The 21058-nt window shown below is 40.8% G+C and overlaps 1 protein-coding gene and 1 pseudogene across 1 annotated transcript; one reads left to right on the top strand and one right to left on the bottom strand.

Annotated features, from left to right (window-relative positions):
• Positions 1–1673: 1673 nt before the first annotated feature.
• Positions 1674–1792, bottom strand: LOC136650532 (5S ribosomal RNA; annotated as a pseudogene).
• Positions 1793–10246: 8454 nt separating this feature from the next.
• On the top strand, positions 10247–17352 carry TTR (transthyretin). Its single transcript, XM_066625625.1, has 4 exons — positions 10247–10315; positions 11423–11562; positions 15304–15439; positions 17141–17352. Exons 1-4 carry the CDS (start codon positions 10247–10249, stop codon positions 17246–17248), a joined length of 453 nt encoding a protein of 150 aa, XP_066481722.1. The 3' UTR covers positions 17249–17352.
• The last annotated feature ends 3706 nt before the right edge of the window (positions 17353–21058 follow it).

Raw genomic sequence — 21058 nt, 5'->3', positions numbered from 1 at the left:
TGCCCTTCTTGATGGATGATCTTTGCACACTGAATAGGAAACTGCACTGAGAGCAAGGCATGATTGTGCATAGGTAGGGTTGCAATGGTTGAGTGCAGTCCACCAAGAACTTTTCTTGTACATACAAATGAGTTGTGCTTTTCAGTGAACCTTTCAGTGAACACGAACCTGCCGGCACTATTTAAACAAGGCTTGAAGAGTGCTTACAAACCAAACAGCCCCTTCCACGTGGCTATTTGTAGTTGTATTAAGCACTAGAATGGAGTGCCTTGGGCAGACCCATTGACTAAGCAGTTTTTAATCTGAATGTGCACGGCAAACAAGCAAAGTACAAGCTTGCAACCCCAGGCCCAAATTCAGCCATTTAGGCAGCACATGACATTGTCTGCAGCAAAGCACAGCATAGTTGTGTTCATCATCATAAGAGCTTGAGCAGATAATTAATGAATGCAACAATGCAATTAGAAAGTGACATTAAGAACTTTGGTCTACCGAAGACTTTCCCAGGAGACATTAACAGAAAGGCAGGATAATATTGCTTTAACAAATAAATACAAAGTGAATGGAAATCTCAGTGCTTCTTTGTTCATCAAACCTTTGAAGAATGATTTTATCGGATCAGTGAAACGGATGTGTCTTATGTTACTGCTTGGTTCATACTGGTTTTACAACTGTTTTTGTTTGGGTTTTATTGAGAAAACCTGGAAGTCCTGAACTGATATGTGGAATCAGTGAGGGAGTGGATGTGACCTAACAATGTAAAGCTTAATCCAGACAAGACAAAAGTGGCCTGGGTCAGTCAAAATATGGATCAAACTGGGATGTCAGTTTATTTTAGATTAGGCCAGGGCAATCCAACTCTGGGCAGCCGAGGAACAGCATGGCCCTTGCGAGACCCCCTGGTTGGGCCAATGCAGGCTGACCTGGAAGTAATTGGTGGTGACTTGATGACATCACTGCCAATTACTTCCATGTTCTCAGCCTGCCAAAGTTATTCAGCAGGCTCAAAACATGAAAAGAGAAGGTGGATATGGGTGTGGCAAGGCTTTTAGATCTCCATGCTGCACCATTCCAGCTTCTCCTTCTCCAAAGGAGAAGCTAGAGCAGTGTGGCAGGGAGGCAAAAAGCTGCCAGCATGCCCTGCCCTACTCTAGCTGACCAGTGCAAACGCACTGCGAAGCGTCTTCAGGCTCATTAGCTGGAGCTGAGCGGGGCCATGTTGGTGAAAGGAGCTCTCACAAAGCCAGCCTCACAAGAGCTCCCTTCACCAGCATGACCTGCCCTGATCACGCTAACAAGTGAAGACACTGCAGAGTGTCTTCACTTTTCTGCTGTGCCAAACTGGGGGGGGAGGGCAGCATGCCACCTGAGGTCTGCCAGAACTGGTCTTGCGGGCTGCATGTTGGACCACAGTAGATTAGGCTATACTTCCCTTGAAGAACCAGGTTAACAATCTGGGAGTACTCCTTGAACACTTGGCATTGCTATTGGAGTTTCAGGTAGTGACTCCTTTCATGTGGCTTAGGATGGTGTGCCAAATGCAACTCTTCCTTGAAAAGGAATTTTTGGCCATGATGTCAAATGCTTTAGTGACCTCAGAAGTGAATAAGCAGAAGACATTCTACACAGGGCTGGTTGGTTGGCAACCTTCAGTCTCGAAAGACTATGGTATAAGCCTACAGCACCCGGTATTCCCAGGCGGTCTCCCATCCAAGTACTAACCAGGCCTGACCTTGCTTAGCTTCCTAGATCAGATGAGATCAGGCATGTGCAGGGTAACAGGGCTACATGTTCTGATTTTGTTGATTTTTTTTTCATAATACAGGCCCAGTCAAAGCCTGTAAGCTCCCTGACAGGCTTCCTGACCTGCCCATAGTGTCAAAATGGTGGGCGCAGCATCCAACACATCCCTGACAGCCGCTGCCACCTCCTCGGGAGAAGGGGATTTTTGTCCCCTTCCCCCATGTATGGAAAGTAGCCCCACAACGGGGCTACTAAATTCTGTGCCTCCTATCAAGCGGGTGCAGAGTAACAGAGTTCTGTGTTGAGCCGAAAGGCTTGACGTAGGGTTCTGGGTCCAGTACATTTCCACCAGTCCCACCTCCCTCCATCCTTGCTCCCTCCCCCGCCTCGCCTCCCCTCCCTCGCCTCCCTCTTCCCTTCCTCCACCTTATAAACCTTCCAACCACCCTACTTAGCAATGTATCCAGTACATACAATTAAACATGCATACTGCTAGTTTCTCCCTGAATTTAGTTATATGCAGCTGACGTGCAGAAAATCTGCCTTGGGTGACCCAATGTGTGGTAGAAAGGTGGGGTAGAAATTCCTCAAATAAATAAACAAACAAATAAATAAATAAATAAATAGTCCTCAACTCTCCCCTTCCACGATCGCCCAATATTCAGAAATGACTTCCAGAACCCTATTGTAATTATTTCATGGATTATGCTGGCGTCTAGCCTAGACGCCTTTAAAAGGGGATTGGACAAGTTTCTGGAGGAAAAATCCATTACGGGGTACAAGCCATGATGTGTATGCGCAACCTCCTGATTTTAGAAATGGGTTATGTCAGAATGCCAGATGCAAGGGAGGGCACCAGGATGAGGTCTCTTGTTATCTGGTGTGCTCCCTGGGGCTTTTGGTGGGCCGCTGTGAGATACAGGAAGCTGGACTAGATGGGCCTATGGCCTGATCCAGTGGGGCTGTTCTTATGTTCTTATTTCATTATTTCATGTCATTTTTTTCATTCACATTGAAAAATCTAAACATTTTAACAGCAGCTCAGTGGCAATACACATTGTGAAGATTCCTCTTCTTGAGCAGGTATGTCCAATGGCATACCAAGGGCAGGGCAGTAGAAGTGGTCTACCCTGGGTGCAGGCAATAAGGGAGTACATTAGCTGTAAATAGAGCATGTCTGTCATGTACTGGCTGGTCTTGCATGGCCCTTCCATGTTGTGTGAGGATCCTCCCCAGGTGTCATATATGCTAGGTATGCTACTGGGTCTAAGTATTCATATGAACATCATAAAATAAACTTGTGCTGAGATCAATGGTCTATCCAGCTTAGTATTGTCTATATTAAATGAAAGTGGCTCTTCAGCTTCAGGATTACTTAGGGGCTCCCTAATCCTTGGGTTTCCAATACAAGGGTCCTTCCTCATCCTATTTGAAGACATTTAGAATTGAATTTGAAACCTCCTACAATCAAAATATGTGCTGTGTCATTGAACTTTCAGGTAAAACTTGCTGTAGGGGGATGGGGGAAGGTTGGACATACATATTTAACATAAATAAGGCAATGGAGAGGAACATCAATTATCAACATGAGGACTCTGACTTAGTTATATCCTATTATTAAAAACAACACAATTCATTGGCTTTCTTTGGTTCCAACCACTAAACTCATTTTCCCATGAGTCAATATTAGGCTCACTGAGGTCTATTTGAAAATATTACTCCATGTTCTTCTGGTAATTGTAAAGTGCCTCTAATATAACATGAAGTGTGACCCTATACACGTATACCCAATTTCAATGAGTTCAATGAGATTTACTCCCAAGTAAGTGTGTATAGGATTGCCGGCTTAAATTATTAAAACAAAAATATGTTAACATATAACATGTTAATGTGTTTATTTATTGTTGTATTACACTCTACATTTTATTTCAGAGTTATGTAAGCTGCCTTAGGCATTTGCTTTAGCATGGGAAAGGCAGGATATAATTTTTTCAAATAAATAAATAAATACTGCCAAATGCTGTATTAGGACATGCAGTAATGATCACTACTAAAAATAGTTTCTTAAGGCTCAATCCTAACTAGGATTGGACCAGTACACAGAGGGGTTTACAACAGCAGAACAATGAGCCAGCAGTGGGCGGCAACATGTGGGTGGACCAGAGCAGGGAGAGGGAGAGTGGGAGTGTCTGGGAGAGGAGGAAGCAGAACAGTGCATGGAATGGGGCAGATATTAGAGGCAGCAACTGTCACCAATATCCTTGTTCCATTCTCTCTCCTTTATTCACCCTAGCAATCAAAAGGAGCTGGCGTAGATCCAAGGCGACCCATTGCACTAATATCCCCTTATGTGGAGGAGACCTCCATGACTTTCCCTCATAGGATCCATCTCATGTGACACGGCTGCAGTGGTGGGGGAGAGGGGATCTAATTAGGATTGGGCTGTGAATGAAATATATGAGGGAAAACATTTCAAATTCAAAAACAGACCACAAGTGCTAGTCACCACATACAGTGGGCCCTTGTTTTCAGACCCTCTGTGGATACCTATATCCATGGATAATTAAATCCAAGGGTGGGCCATGCAAGCAATCTGAAGTGCCTCTCCGAAACATCCGGCAGTCCTTCTGAGGCACAGGGAGGCAGCATACAACCTTCCCGTACTTCAGGCCTCCCACATCCTTTAGAGAGGCACTTCCTGTTTGCAGTAAAACCAGAAGGCAAGGCCTCTGGGAGGCCTTCTGACATGTGGGTGGGTCACGTGCAGCCTTCTTGAGCCTTAGAAGGTCTCCTGAATGCAACTGGAAGTATCCAGTATGGTCTGAAATGTCCTTGAGGCCTCCAGACGTGGGCTCAGCAACTGGGCTGAGTCAAGTCCATGGTTGCTGAACCCTCAGATAAGGAGGGCCCACTGTAGATTATCTATTTAGTGGTCTATTTAGTGGCTATTTAGCTTTCTGTACTTATTTGTTAATAGACAAGTAGATGTATTTCAGGTTGTATTTCTAGGTATATATCCAGAAAATCAGATATTATTAGAAGCCTGTTCCATGAATATTTGATAAAAGAAGAAAGCCTTGTTATTAAAAAGACTGGAAACTAGTGTGCCTACAAGTGTGTCTAGAAGTTATTATATGAAGCACTGGTGCAGGAAAACAATTGCAAGAAAAAAAGTGGCAAAGGGCATGTGTGTGTTTGCAATTGTGTGAGAGAAATGCATAGCAAGTGGAAAACAGCACTGATGTAAAGAAGAGAATTAACAGAAAGGGATTCATTTGAAGAACAATGAGGACGTTGAAGGAGGTCCTGTTTATTAAAAAATTGTATTCTAACTAGCAGCGGGTGGACTTCAAATACTTTGGAATCCAGATAATCCACTAGGTGTTTGAATATTTGTGGATTAATCCATGTTTCCATAAACACCCCTCCTTCCCCCTATGAGGAAGGCTGACCCCACACATTAATCCTCAGCGCTCATGCAATTCCCAACAGGCCCCTCTTTTCATCACAGTCCCCAAGCAGACCAACTCAAACTAGCTTTAAATCCTGGGTAGTGTTAATGCAGAGAAAAGGAATGGCATCACTGGACTACGAACAGACATTGAGTTCAGTGAGATAAAACTGCAACTAAGGCTGCAATCCTAACCACACTTTCCTGAGAGTAAGCCCCACTGAACAAAATAGGACTAAATTCTGAATAGACCTGGTTAGGATTGTGCCCTAACTAACATGTACTCTATATTTGGACCTATATGTACAATCTGATTCAATGAATAGGTGGGCAACCCAAACCCATGCCAATGCAGTGGGGCCAGCATGGCTTGCTCTGTATCCTGCAGTGGAATTTTGCAGTCTGAAGCTCTCCTCAAGATAAGGGGACATTTGTCCCCTTGCCGTAGGGAAAGCCAGCCACAGCAACAGGTCTACTCAGAACTGTGTCTGCTAAATCACCAGTGCAAGTCCAAGTAGATCTGTGTCAGCAGACTTTGCCTGGGAAGGGGGATAGTGTCACTGATCCTACCCACTCCCAGGACGAAATCCACCCATCCCCTGCCCCTCCCCACCGTCTCAGTGCCCAGTTACACCCCATCTCCACTCTCCCCTGCTGACCTCTGTGGAGCTTACCTGCTCCAGCGCACATCAAGGCCTGTACCGGCACTGGCGGAATAGTTCAGGCCTTAATGCTGGCACTACTAACTCCTATGCTGTCACAATGTGCTTTATAGCACATTTGCAACAGCCTGCACCAGTAGAGCACATGCTTCACCAGCACAAACAGAGCATAGGATTGCACTGTTAATTTGCTCTAGCACAAACAGTAGCTAAAGCTAAAGTCTGGCACAAATAGTAGGAACAAAATTTATAAATAAAGCCCCAATCCAAATATAGTAAAACCTCCAAAGTTGATCACCTCTCTATAATGACCACTTCCTTAATTTGACCTAATTTTCACAGTATGGACTGACACTGCATATACACTATGGGAGCCCAACCTCTCTATATTGACCATCTCTGTAAGTTGTATCTTGACCACTTTGACCATTGCACAGAGTATTAATTTACCTTCCTTAAGTTGCCCACTGAACCCGATACTGTGGGCCTGTGTTTTGTCTGGTTTGTCCCATCTTGGAAAAGCAAGAAGCCACGTGACAATCCCTCCCCTATGCCTGCTAGCGCGTGTGCGAAAGGTTTTTTATAGGTGGGCACACTGCACATAGCTGACAGACCTGTGCCGGCTGCCAATTGTACCTGGACATGTACCAAGTTGTGAGAGACATGAGGTTGCTTGTGCATAATGAAGCCACTGTCCTTTCACTTTGGTTCCCATCACCAGTGCATTACTTTACACTTATATTGAAACACAACTGCTATTTTGCTGCCTATTCTCCCGGTTTGGAGAGATCCTTCTGGAGCACTTCACAATCCCTTCTGGTCTTCACGACTCAGAAAAGTTTAGTGTCATCCAGAAACGTGTCCACTTCCCTGCTTATTCCTGTTTCCAGGTCATTTATGAAGATGTTGAAAAGCACTAGTCCCAGGACAGATCCTTGAGGCACTCCACTTTCCACCTTTCTCCATTTTTTTTTCATCAATTGCCCATTGACAACCACTCTGTTTCCTGGTCCTCAGCCAGTTCCCAATCCATGAGAGGACATGTCTTCTTTTTCCCTGCCTGTGTTTTCTCAACAGTTTTTAGTGAGGGACCGTATCAAACACCTTCTGGCATTTAGTGAATCTGAGGAGACCCAGTGGAGGCCAGGCAGCCTAAGTAAAAAAAGTGTTCTATTTTAGCTGTTGGGGCTATGGAACATGCTACATGCTATGGGCTGGCAAGGGATAGCATTAGTCTGCCTGTCTGCTATGAAACCAAGTTTTTGTTTTTTTTTAACTTACAGTTTAAGCTTATGAATTTTCAGGGTTTTTTTTAAAACAGTGATTGTGGGCTGTTTATTCTCTGTCTCTTGATATAGATATAGATGATATAAATAGTAAGCATCACAAGAGGATCAATTCTCATTGATATTTGCAATAAAACTTTTTAAAAATCCAATCTAAATAATAACTTGGCCTTGCATTTGTTGTCCTGGGAGCTAAACATGGTAATATTTAAATGCCTTTTTTCCCGTATGTTGACCACCTCCCTATGTTGACCAATTTCCTCCAGTTCCTTGGGTGGTCAACTTAAAGAGGTTCTACTGTATATCAAACTACACCAAGATCCTGTTCAAATCAATAGGGTAGCAATTAGATAGTTAGTAACTAACTTGTCCCAATGATCTCAATAGGGCTTAAGTACAACCAACTTTCTCAGAATCAGGGTCCATTTGTAAAATGTGGCCAGAAAAGAATTTTACAGCATAGTCCTATGCATGCCCGTCTGCTCAGAAGTAAATACAGTTGTGTGAAATGGAGTTTACTCCCAGAAAAGCAGGTATAGGGTCACAACATTAATTTGTGTTACAATACACAAGTAATTTCCAGATCTGATTTTTAGAAAGATAAAATTCTGAACAAAAAAGGTGTAAGTCACACTTAAGATTAATTTATACATACAGTGGGCCCTTGGTATCAGTGGAGGATCCATTTCAGGACACACACACACCCCCACAGATATTGAAACCTATGAATAATGGAATCCATGGGTCTCGGCCCCTCTGATGCTCAGAGGCAATGGGCGCTGTGCTCAGAGGACAGCAAGAGAAGATGTTATGAGGCCTCCCCAGCCTTCTGAAGGCCTTTTAAGGCCTGTAAATGTCACTCCTGGTTTTTACGATAAACCAGAAGTGAATTCTAAGGTCTCCTGAAGGCCTTCTGAAGGCCATGGAGGCTAAGTGTTCTTAATATTGTTACCAACACAGATACAATTAGGTTGTCTCTCTATTGTATCTTCACATGGGAGATTGTAGGAGGAAGACCTATGACATAATTTTGTCTCATCAGGACCCATGTAATGTGTGTCCGGCACTAATTCTGACTCTGCCCACTGCAGGCCCCCAACGTCATCACCCTCAGGGTCACCCTGAGACTCTGCTCAACCATTGTGCAGATCACAGATGGGTTCCAAAGAACAGACATTACTTTTGGCTATAGGGTCATTTATTTCTTTTTCTGGAAAACCATGTTGCCTGGCAAACTGCTTTTGAAACTGGGGGCACAATGACTCAAAGCAGTGTATGGCACGCAGAGTTGCCAACATCAGGAAAAAAAAGTGTTGGTCTGCCATCATACCTTCAACTGCATCTTGATCTACACCAGCAATTTTGAACCTTTTTCATCTCACAGCACACTGACAAGGCCTTAAAACTTTCAAAACATACCATCAGGTTTTTGGCAATCGACAAGACACACCATGCTGCCAGTGGCAGGAGGGCTCATGTCACTGACTGGCCCTATTAATTAGGGTAGCAATTAGATAGTTAGCAACCTTCCCTAAATTCCTGTGACACATCTGTGGGCCACTTGCAGCACAGCAATGTGCCACAGCACAGTGGTTGAAAATGGCTGATATACAGAAATCAGCAATTGAAGCTTTTCAAGACACAGAAATAAGCATACTAACTCTGGTAATATGGCATTGGGGAGAGTCAACAAATGTTCATAGGAAAAAAATCAAAACTTCCTTGAGCCTGCAGAATCACCTTGCTTGGGCATGCAAGTAACTCTTTGTGTCTCAGCAAATTGATACAAATTCAATACACAGGTGTGAGCTGCAGATTGCACTTATGGAGAAATAGTTCTAGTCAGTAGGACCAGACAGAACAGAACCTCCAGCTAATAACTACTTGGGGGGGGGGGGTAACATGCTATATTCTGTAGTGTTGAAAAAAAGGAGACAATGATTTGTGGATTTCATGAAGAATAGTGGAAACAAATTCAATTATAGAAAAAAAGAGTAGAGATAATGACAAGTATAAAATGTTCTGAAGGAGATTAGCATTATGCAATTTGGAGTATGGAGTATGGAATAGACCAGGGGTGTCAAACATAAGGCCTGGGGGCCAGATGCAGCCCCCGGAAGCTCTTTATTTGGCCCTCAGTCTCTCAGCTACTGAGCAGCGCTGAGGTGTTACTGCTGAAACAGCAGCCCACATGAAAATTGGGCTCTCCCATATCTTAAAATATGATCAAGATTTGCATATTTTCTCTTCTGTCATTTGCAGTTAATGAGAACAAAGTGCTGATTTCTGGCCATCAGCTGCTTAATGACGTCACTTTCTGGTTAATGACATCACTTCCGGCCCTCAGCAGGTGCCCTGAATGCTATCTTCGGCCCTCTTTATGAAACGAGTTTGACACCCCTAGAACAGACCGTGTAGGGATATAAGTAAATACGTATAATATACTGCTTCATACTTGCAGGTAAAGTACTGCTTCATACTTGCTATACTTTATAGTTTGTGTTTGTGTTGTATATGTATTGTCTATCTGTAACTAAGTTTGAAATTAATTAATTAATTAATTAATAGAAAGTCACAACCATGATTGTCCTCGATGCATTGTAGTAGAGCAGTCTCTACTGCACACCCATCTGTAACAGACAAAACTAGCATAATGGAAGAATAAAAGCAAAACCATAAATTGCCACCAATAAGTGCAAGATACCCATGGCACACCCTGACATGCATATAAAGTCAGTGTATTTCAGGCATTGGATGGTCAATAAAACCTAAGCAAACAGTTGCTTAACTTTTTTCACATACAATGTTCTCACAACCTAATCCCAATAGGCAAGGTTCATGGTTGTGTGGGTTACTGATTCTCTTATTCCCAGTGCCTGTGTTGCCTTTTCCTGCCACATAAAAATAATCCCATGGATTTCTGCTAGAGGCCAGGATGGAAGAACTGCACAGCTGGACTGCTCACTAAGTAAATAATCAGAATCAGCAGGTTCAGAGTCATACGGGCACCTGATAAGTAGCCTGTTTTGGAGTAGGATGGAGTATAAAATCCCAAACCCCACTGGCCTCTAGCTGTTGGCTGAGGCTCACTGATTGCATGTACAATGGGTTCCTCCTCTTTGCTTCTCGTTTGCCTGGCTGGAATGGTGTACCTCACTGAAGCTGCACCACTGGTAAGTATTGCACTGGCAGTACAGTAGCTAACTAGGAAAAAAAATGCAGTGTTCACACATGAAGTACAAAATCTCTGTTGTGGAACCTAAGCTGATCCATATCATGCTCCCCATATTTTTAAAGGCTGCATCAATAACAAGCTATTAGACATTTTTTCATCTTTGAGGGGCTAGGCTCATTTTAGAGACTGGTTTTATTTCTGAAATAATATGATTGAACTGTTAACTGGTAATTATGTTGCAAAAAAAATGTTTAATATACTTATGCCAGTCATGGTGAAATGTTGGCTATCTTGTCTGTGTTTTCTGCAAGAACTGGAACCAATTCCCCTTGTAAATCAAAGAACAGTTGTTTTGGAACTGTACTCATGCATTTCCATAAACTTTTTTGTTTTATTCAATGAATTTGTGAGATCTGCCAGTTTAGAGCCAGCATGTTAGATACATTGCTTGCATTTGTAACTTGAAAAGTATAACAGTTCCACAACTGTGGTTAATAGCATGTTCTAAACATGCATGTGTGTATCTATATCTCATTAATCTAAAATCTTAAATAGCTACTGCTCTTTGAATATTGTGAAATTCTTTTCTTGTCCTATCATGCACCTTTGCAATTTTAAATTCTTTAGTAATAGATTATTTAAAAGAACTTAAGATGCTGGCACTAATATAAATATTTGGAATCTCCCTTACCTGAATGCAGCCTCTGTTTGTGACAAGTCCTTAAATGACTGAACAGTTGACCTTTGTACTTTGCAAAATGGGCAGATTTTTATATATATTACAAGGAACTATGAAGCTGGATGCACTATGATTTCTAAAATTCTTGAACATATTTGACAGAAAAAATTCTGTCAAATATACTATTTCAAATAATAAATATTCATGCTACAATACTCAAAAACATTCTATCACTTACAAAGTAGGTTGTACTAAATATTAATAATCCATTCCATTGAAGGGTTGCCTTAAAATCAGTGTAAGGAGATGCAAAAGATGTGCTTTTTCAGCTTGAGAAATGATAGTCAACAAAAACTTGTTTGCAATGTGCACTTCTACACTCAAGAAATGCGTTCTAACAGGCATTCCCCCCCCCATCTTATTAAGGTTTCACATGGCTCCATTGATTCCAAGTGTCCTCTTATGGTGAAAGTCCTGGATGCAGTTCGAGGAAGGCCAGCTACTAGCATAGCAGTAAAAGTGTCCAAAATGAGTGAGGAAGGAGATTGGAAAGAGTTTGCTAATGGGTAAGTTGCACAGCATGCAACAGTCTTGAAGAGCAAGGTAGTCCTGACTCCAATATTGTCTGAAGTTGCAATGCAAACCAATAAACCTTGCCTCCCAAGTCTCACCATTATTTCAAATGTACATGTATATACTGTACTACTCTTCCTCCAAGTAGCTCAGGGCACTGATTTTACAGAGAAAAATCAAATAACTAAATGGGTCCCTGTCCCAAAAGGGCTCATAATCTAAAAAGATGCAATAGAATAGATGGAATGCAATGGAACAGAACTTCCTCAACGAGTTCAGTAATAGGAGGTAATGTTCTCACAACTGCCTGCTACTGATAGTCTCCTGTAATGTGCCACCACAGAGGACAGCTGGGCGTTGACTCAAATACATGGAGTGATAGCAAAGCCCTCTGGCTGAGCTAAGCCCTTCACAAGTTCAACTGCATTTCCAAACACAATTTTCCAAATCTTCTGCAACACGCAGGGACTGAACCGGACCCGAAAGTCTGCCTCAGCAGAGAAATCAACATGGAAAAGTTCCCTGTACATAGATGTTTGCCAACTTTCTTCCAATCTCTGGCAGGGTTCCTGCTTTCAATACGGGGGATACTCCTTGGGTTCCTTTTTTGCAATCCATTGGAGACAGCTGGCCAAAGGGACAAGATGATACACGTATCAGAAGTCCCACCCCAAAGCCTGATCTATGCCATAGCTGGCTTCACAGGTTGTGCGCTTACGCCAGTATCATTGGATAAGTTAGCAAACTAACAGGGAGGGACTAATTGGCAAAGCTGACAATTCTGTAATTAATCATTCCTTTGTAAACAACATGAAGCTTTCAAAATATTAACACTTGTGTCTCAACACTCATTCTGGAGCAGTGACCTTTAGAAAAGGCTGCTGAGCCGGGCTGAGCTGGAGTTTAACCACCTCACGTGGTTGGTTAACACCTAAGTGTTAACACCTTAGTGTGACACACTGGGGTTGGGCGGCTGAAGCTCTCCTTAGTACCAATTTATATTTGATGTTCCCCAAATATAAACACATTTGTTGCGTGGTGGTGTTTTTCCAAACCACAACAGAGATCTGAGCCAGCGGCAGTCCAACAGCAAGCAATTACCAGCATGACCCAGAATAAACAGATTTGTTTTGAAGTGGTGGTTCCCTGGTTTTAGTACGGCAAGAGCAACTGCCCCATTCACTCCAGCATAGCATCTTCTCTGGTGGCTGTTCGCTGGCTATCAAGACTGCGAGTCCCTTTGGGGCAAAAATTTTCAACCAGTGTGCCATGGCACATTGGTGTGCCACAAAAGATGCACAGATGTGTTGTGAGAGTTTGGGGCACAGTAGCTGAATATCTGTTTCTAGGACAGCTGTTCTGTAGTAACAAATTGTCTGACCCCTCTGCCTACAAAGGAAGAGGGACAGACAATTCATTACTACAGACAGTTGCGCCAGAAACAGCCGCAGAACTCAGAAGAGTCTCCCAGAAGCCAACAGTGACACTACAAGAGGTGAACATAGAGAAGACCAATAAGGTCAGTGCACTGTGAGAAAAAACACTGAATTCCATCCCCCTTGCCCCATTTCTTTTGCTTCATAGGCTGCTTTGTGAACTTCTTTGTGTTGAAAAGTGGCATGCAACTCTTAAAACCATCACCCCCCTCAGTAGAGCTTACAGTGCAAGTATTTTTTTTCTTGCAAATTTAAAAGTTTCCTATCTACTTGTTTTTCAGAAATTCAAACAAAAACTAGTTTTTAATATTTCAGAAACAAGCTACAAAATGCCCTGAATCAGAGGTTCTCGCAAATTTAACACCAGGAGCCACTTTTTAGAAAGAGAATCTGTCAGGACCCATTAGAAGTGATGTCATGACCAGAAGTGACATCATCAAGCAGGAAAATTTTTAACAATCCTAAACTGTAATCCACTTATACACTAAGTGTAATCCACACTAAGTGTACCCACGCTTACCCAGGAGCAAGTCTCATTTACTATTATTGTTAAACATAGTAACCTGTTAAATTACAGATCTGTTAACATTTTCCCAAATGCAGTTGCATACCATGGTAGCATCAAGTATAATGTATTAAAATTAAAATATTGAAATGAATGGGGACCCCCTGAAATTGGTTCATGACCCACCTAGTGGGTCCCAACCCACAGTTTGAGAAACACTGTCCTAAATAGTATTCTGAAAATGAAGCAGAGAATGGTTTAATCCTGAAATATTGTAAAACTGAGACACAATACTTAAAATATTTGTATCAGTTTAACTGGGGGCACAATCCTAACCAGGTCTACTCAGAAGTAAGTCCTGTTTTGTTCAATGGGACTTACTCTCAGGAAAGTGTGGTTAGGATTGCAGCCTGAGTGTGCAAAGCACTTCATGTGTACTATGCCTTTGATTACATTTTTACAAGAAACTTGTAAAGGTAGGAAAGTATTACTATGTCCATGTTGACCTGGGGCTGAGAGGAAGAGTGGCTGAGGGCCACATAGTGAGATGTATACTAGTATACACAGCCTCCACTTTTCTGCAAGAAAATACACTTTCCTAAAATGAAAAAGGTATGACACTGAATCCATGTGTATTAAAAATAAAAAGGTATTAACTTCAGGCCCAAGATCTTCAAAATGTATATTCATCATCATGGGAAAGCACCATACTACTGAGCAATGTTTTTGGTAAGTACTGTAATATTTAAATTATCAACATCCCCTTTTTCATCTTTAAGTGACGTGATGGTAGTTGAATTGCCTTCAATGAAATTAGTGACCCAATCTTATGCACTGGTACCTTAGGTTTGGGTTTTAGGGATATTTGAGGCCAGTGACTGGTGTTTAAACTAACAGTTGAACTCTTGCTCATCATATGAGTGGCAGCTCAACCAGGTTTATGATAGCACACTAGGTATGATCTACACTCCTTTAAGAAAGTAGTGATCTGGAAATTCTTTAATTTTTTTTTCAGGAAAATGAACTTCCTATTGCAATCTCAAATCCATAATCTGATTAACTACAGGTCATGCTTCGTTATCCACTGGGGTTCTGTTCCAGAACCCTCAGTGAATTTGGAAAAAAAAAAATCAGTGGATACCAAATCAGTGAAAAAATAGCTTTAAAGACCCACATCCAGGTTTTTTGCTCCTCCATGGTCACCCCAGAATGCACTGGTATAGATTACCACATTCAACCACTAGAGAGGGTGAATAATGGAATCTAGTGGAATGAAATTATAATTATTTCACAGCATGATGGTAGGAAATTGGATTTTGGTGCTTATTTCCTTTTTACAAGGCATTTAAAGGTAGATCTCAGTATCAGTGGTGAGTTAAATCAGTGGATACCAAAGTACCATCTGTACTTTCCATTAGTTTGTAGTTCAGGATATATTTCTGCAATCTCCATCACAAAAAGAGGTCATTATTTCCCTATGTAACTGTTAACATTTGAAAATTAGGATGAAAGCCTCAAATCTAAGCCCTTCAATACAGACAGAAAAGTAGTTCATGATTTGGTTTCTCAATTCACTTCAATAATTGGACAGTATTTTCAGCACACGGAAAGAAATATATAAGGCATAGACTCAGTAATTGTAGAAATTTTAGAGCACCAGATGGAACACACACAAATCAAAAGCTTCTGCAGACAAGGAACTCTAATGACAGAATAAATGTATATACCACTTATACTCAGAAAAGTTACCATACTTACTACTTTTATGCATTTGTATTGATTGTGTATTCCAGGAAGACCAATGAATTTGGGGAAATTCATGAGCTTACAACAGATGAACAATTTGTACAAGGTTTGTACAAGGTGGAGTTTGACACAAGCTCTTACTGGAAGGCACTTGGTGTTTCCCCATTTCATGAATATGCTGATGTGAGTATTTGAAAATATTTGATTTATATTACATATCAATCCTTTCAATCCTTGATGGAATTAGCTGTGAAAGAGACAAGTACTGTATAATCACGCAGCTGTTTGATCACTGGTTATCCAAAATGCAAACAGAGGCTATGGGAGCAGTGAACTAAAATCTTCAGCATGTACTTTTGAAAAGGTATATCTGATCTCCTAAATCAGTATTTCCAAACCTTTACTTAGAGGTAAGGGAACCACTAAGTTGTCATGGTGCCCTAAAGGAAAGGCAGTGACTCGGCGGTGACATCACTCCCAGGTTCGAGATGCCGCCACCGCCACCACCACCTAAGTTAATAAACAGGATGTTTGGACTTACTCATGTTTGGCAGCAGTGAGAAACTGGGTTCTGCAGCGTCTCTAGCTGCTGTCACAGATGGATGTCAGAAACCCCCCTTTTTTAGTCAAATAGTGGGTGAGAACCCAGGAGTGAGGTTACCGCCATCCTGCTGTCACTGGTGGGTCACCACTCCCCTTAAGGGGGGAATAAAGTGTTTCTCACTGTCCTAAATAAACCTGTTAATCTGAGAAGTTCATCTTGTTCAGAATCACTGAACCCTTGTATTGCAGTAAAAACCTGAAATTAGTTATTAGTTCCAACTCCCAACACTCTTTAGATTCTACTTCTAACAAGTTGAAACTAGAAGCACCTATGCATTTTCAGATATCTTAGTATTAACTAGTCAAAACTAGGAACTACTGGGTATTTTCAAACACTAAGTTTTCCTAGTTAGGATCTCCTACAATAGTTGAGAGCTTCTAGTTTTTACTGGCTGGAACAAACTCTAACTGAACTTTGAGTTTTAACTGTAACACATCCATTCAGTTAGGCTGCAAGTCTTACATAATTACATTATTTTTTGCAAAAGTGAACACAAATTTTGAACTGGAACTTTTAAGAAGTAATGTGCTCTATGTACAAAACTTTGGTAAGATAATAATTGAATTTCTTCATAATTGAATTTCTTCATTTACAGACCAGCGGTTCCCAAACTTTTTTAGCACTGGGACCCACTTTTTAAAATGCTGTCACAACCCACCTAACTTTCGGAGACAAAGAGCCCAAGCCTAGACATGTCTACTCAGAAGTAAGCCCCATTATAGTCAATGAGGCTTACTCCCAGGAAAGTGCATATAAGACTGTAGCCTAAAAAGTTCCACTTTACCAACCTATCAAACCTCTGTTTTATCTTTTTACTATGGTGGGGAGACTGCCTTCTGGAGTGTTTGTTGAGCTCCATGTTCATTGGATTTTGAATTTTTTGGGGTTTTTTTTGACAAAAGCACTCTGAAGGTTTCCACTGTGTTTTCTGCTATAAAGTAAAAAAAAAATTAAAATTAAATTACTAACATACTTTAAAGACGTGGGAAAATATCATAGGACTTAACTCAAAACAATCTGCAAAACAATCCTTAGCAATAAATAGCTAATGCAAAATTTACAAATGAATTTAGTAGGCATCCACCAACAGCTCACATTGATTCAGGATTTTTATTAGATCTAACCACAGATGCCTCCATCGATAAATGGCAGAAGTAGAAGCTCAATTATAGATCAGAGAGAGCAACTAATTACAAACCAGCAATTTTGCTAAAGCAAGAATGCTATGGGGCTTTACTATTTAAAAAGTGTATACCACACTGAAATGTTTTCTTTTGCAGGTGGTTTTTTCCGCTAATGATTCTGGTCATCGTCATTACACCATTGCTGCTCTTCTTAGTCCTTTCTCTTACTCAACCACCGCTGTTGTCAGTGACCCAAAGGAATGAGATTACAGGTTACCCTTACAAAGTTCTCTCTACTCTTCCACTTTTGTAGGATTATTTTGATTAACTTGTATAATCAATAACTTGTTTGCAATAGCAGCATAAATAATTGACATTTTGGCTAAAACATTTTGAAATGCATCAATAAATAGTTGTCTAAAGAGTTTCAATGGTGTGCATGTGTATTATATATGCATACACATTCTAGTTAAAGAGAACTTATGGAGCACACTTCAGCCCTTCATCATTGTAGCTACTATTCCCAAGTTTCATCTACAGGTCCAGCCTTGTTATACACAGATTTTTTTATACTCAATGCAAATGGCCACTGCAAATGAGAAGGAATGTGCTGATCCCTGGAGAAGGGGAAAATGCACCCCTTTAAAATCAGTTAAAAAATCTTAACAGTCCTTTAACAATAGCCTCCTTAATATGAGAGAGGGTGGGGGGGACAGCTGGCTGACAATCCATGAATCCTCTCTCCAGGCAACCCCTCGCTTCCCCCTGAGCAGTAAAAGAAAGGTGATCACTTTGCATTGGTGAAGGAAGGGGCTGAGTGAAGCACCTTTCTGAGCTTGGAGGACAACTGACTGATGGATTAATGGATTAATGACTCTTATCTTACATCACAAAGGTCAGCAAGACTGTTTTTAAATTACCAGAGCAAAGAAACTTTTTTTAAATTGATTTGCTATAGTACATTTTTTTGCCATCCACGTGAGTGCTTGGAAGGGAACTCACAGGAATAATGAGGCTCAACCTGTAATTTTATCAAACACAATTTGCACAATGTGGGCTGTTGAATGCAGAGGAGGGGTAGAAAATGAGTCAATTGTTAGGGAATAGGGATTCCCTGTAATCTCTGCAAGCTGTAAGCATGAATTCTGAAGGTTTCCCTCCAGAAAACCTGTTCTGGAGGTTTATACTACTTTCACCTGTATGTTGTTAACAGAGAGAACAGTAACTCCCAGAACACTGCTCACATTTATCTCTATCTCCACTAAAGTCAATAAATATCCTAGCAGCAAAAGAAAAGGCATTCTAACAGCACAAGCCTATGCATGTCTACTCAGAAGTAAATCCACTTTCTTTCAATGGGAAGTTACTCCTAAGTAAGTAATTTGAGTCTAAGGTATTGAAAATATATAGCCCTGTGTATAGAAGAATTCCATGGTTAAATTAGCTGAGCTGAATAAGTAAAGGCACTTTCACAGCACAATCCAATGCATGTCTACTCAAATATAAGTACCACTGAGTTGAATGGGCTTTACTCCCAGGTGTGTATAGGACTCCAGCCATAGTTAACCACTCAAAACTAAGACAACATAAATAAAAGTTTATCTTATCTGAAGCATCTTTCCACATATGCTTTAAGTATAAAACTTACATTTATAAAAATTGTTCAGGTGTATTTTGATAAAATGTCATCATACATAAACAGTATGTCATCATACATAAACACCCCTTTAACTGACAATAGCACTACAGAACTGCCATTATGCCAACTCCATTTCAAAAACGACATGACACCAATACTTTTAAGACACTGTATTTAAAAAGACAATTTAAAAAGTACAAACATTAATGAGCAAAATCAAAAGGTCACAGCATGATTCTATACAACTCCCAGCATTTATTTCAGTGCATTTAAATGAGCATCTCACATCTGGAAAAATAAAATATTAAGTACACTTCCTTTGATGTTCTGCAAATACTTTAACAATTCACTTTAGTCTGCATGTAATCACAAGCTATTATATTTTACTGAATTAAAAATCAGACTCATAAATATAAGAAAAAGTAATACAATTTATGAAATTTAAGTCAATTGTTTTACATTTTAATTTTAAGCAGTGGTTTTCAAACTCTCTGGAAGAGTTTGAGCCGCTCTAAGTCCTGGTGGGGGCAGGGGGAAGGCAGTGATGCGATCCCCAGGATCACATCGCTCAGGGGGCTGCAGGGGCTTGGCTGTACTTACCAGAGCCTCCTGCAGCCTCCCGGGGATACGGGGAGCCCTGCGCGACTGTCTGCAGGGCTCCCCGCAGCTTAAGAAGTGAAAGTGGAGTGATCACACCCTGCCTCTGCAAAACTGGAATCGTATTACTTTCACTTCTTAAGCTTTGGGGAGCCCTGCAGTCTGTTGCACAGGGCTCCCCACAGGAGGCTGCAGGAGGCTCTGGTAAGTACAGCCAAGCCCCTGCCATCCTGGAGATCATGTCCCTGCCTCCTTGCTGCCCCCACCCCTTAAGGGGGCAGAGGCCAGGATCCCCAGGCTGAGGCGTTGTGACACCCCAGTTTGAAAAGCCTTGATTTATGTATGGGGCGGAAGGACCAGGGAAAACCTCAAATGAATGTTAATATTCCAAATGGTCTTCATTAATTACATGATTGCTATTGCTTGGTTTAATTATAAATGTACTTTTAATCTTAAAAATTCCTCTAATTTAGACTGTGATTTTCCAATTGCAAAGTGCCAGAAGCTGGAGAACAAATTCAGCTTTTCAATGGTTTTACAATAAGGGGTCATGGATAAGGAATGTGCATGGCTCCCAGTTCCACTTGTAAGCTACTTTAAAGGCACATGGCATATTAAGATCTGCTATAGAATGGTGTGTTCAAGCAGAAAAAATTGCACATCATAGTTTGGGATTATATTTTCTGACAGGTTAAAAACATCATTTTATGCCCATAGGCATAACATACATACATATATTCATACACACCCCTTTATAAAAAGTTACACAAGCTAGCAACATCGAAAAGTTAAGCTTTTTCATCAAATACATTGGCTGGACAAAATCAGGACAGTACAATACATGATAGCTTATTTATCCTCAAAAGTCTATAAATGAATTGAAGTGGGCGGTGTGTCATGGTTTAAGCCTTCATTGTCCTGTGATTCAATCTAATGTGGAAATCTAGATTAATATAAATACCTTTTGCATGCTTCATTTATATAAGGTCTTCCTAAAATTGTAAGTTCATGAACAGGAACTGTCTGTTTTTGTATAGCGCCTAACATGTTTTAAAACTGTGCAAAGTATCTAGTATGATAAGTATCTCCTTTAACATCTAATACAGAGCAATAAAATGTTATGTTGAGGTTCTGAACAAGAGTTAAGAACAAGCAATATTTTAATCAAAGAAATGCAACACATCTGCAGAGAAACAAACCCAGGATACAAATAAGCTCATTTATCTCTATTCTTTTAGTGCCTGCTGTAAAAGTTTAGCAAAACCCTTACCATTCCACAAAGGAAAATGAGCAATTCTTTGGTTCTCACAGTACTGAATCTTGGCAATAATCAGAAAAACAAGTACATTCAATTCAATATCTAAATTCCTGTGTTTCAAATTATACCATAAAAACAATGTGTTACTAACTGCAGTGGTATAAAATATGTATTAAAGTACAGTATTCAAGAAGATGGTATAACCAGGCAAGTCTCACCTACACTATAAAATGGATGAACACACAGACTCCAGTTTGCATGCTTTGTGCACCACAAAACGGATCAGAATAAACCCAGGAAGTGGGGAATCATCCTCACCCTTTTTAGAAATTTTGGAGGTAAGAATTTTAACTTGCTTCAGGAAGTGAAGGGGGATTAAACACAAATTGGCAATTACTGAGCTGTATCCTAAGAAGCAGTGCAGAAATAAGTTATATTTTGCACGGTTCAGATATACAACCGCATGCGGAAGAAAGGCTCAACAGTAAGATAATGACCATTTTATGTATGACATGTGCAATCTGCAAAATCTGGATTCAATTTGGATTTCTGTGTACAACAACCTTATGCTATCATTTCC

The sequence above is a fragment of the Tiliqua scincoides genome, chromosome 4 (assembly GCF_035046505.1).
Source record: "Tiliqua scincoides isolate rTilSci1 chromosome 4, rTilSci1.hap2, whole genome shotgun sequence".
Classification (NCBI taxonomy): domain Eukaryota; kingdom Metazoa; phylum Chordata; class Lepidosauria; order Squamata; family Scincidae; genus Tiliqua; species Tiliqua scincoides.
The sequence above is the reverse complement of the archived record's forward strand: the minus strand, read 5'-3'. Positions and strand labels throughout refer to the sequence as shown.

Bases quoted from the DNA above. Each gene is read 5' to 3' on its own strand.
- TTR (XM_066625625.1), top strand. From the start codon at position 10,247: ATGGGTTCCTCCTCTTTGCTTCTCGTTTGCCTGGCTGGAATGGTGTAC. The intron at 10,316-11,422 runs GTAAGTATTGCA...CATCTTATTAAG, and splicing joins TCACTGAAGCTGCACCACTG to GTTTCACATGGCTCCATTGA. The intron at 15,440-17,140 runs GTGAGTATTTGA...TTTCTTTTGCAG, and splicing joins CATTTCATGAATATGCTGAT to GTGGTTTTTTCCGCTAATGA.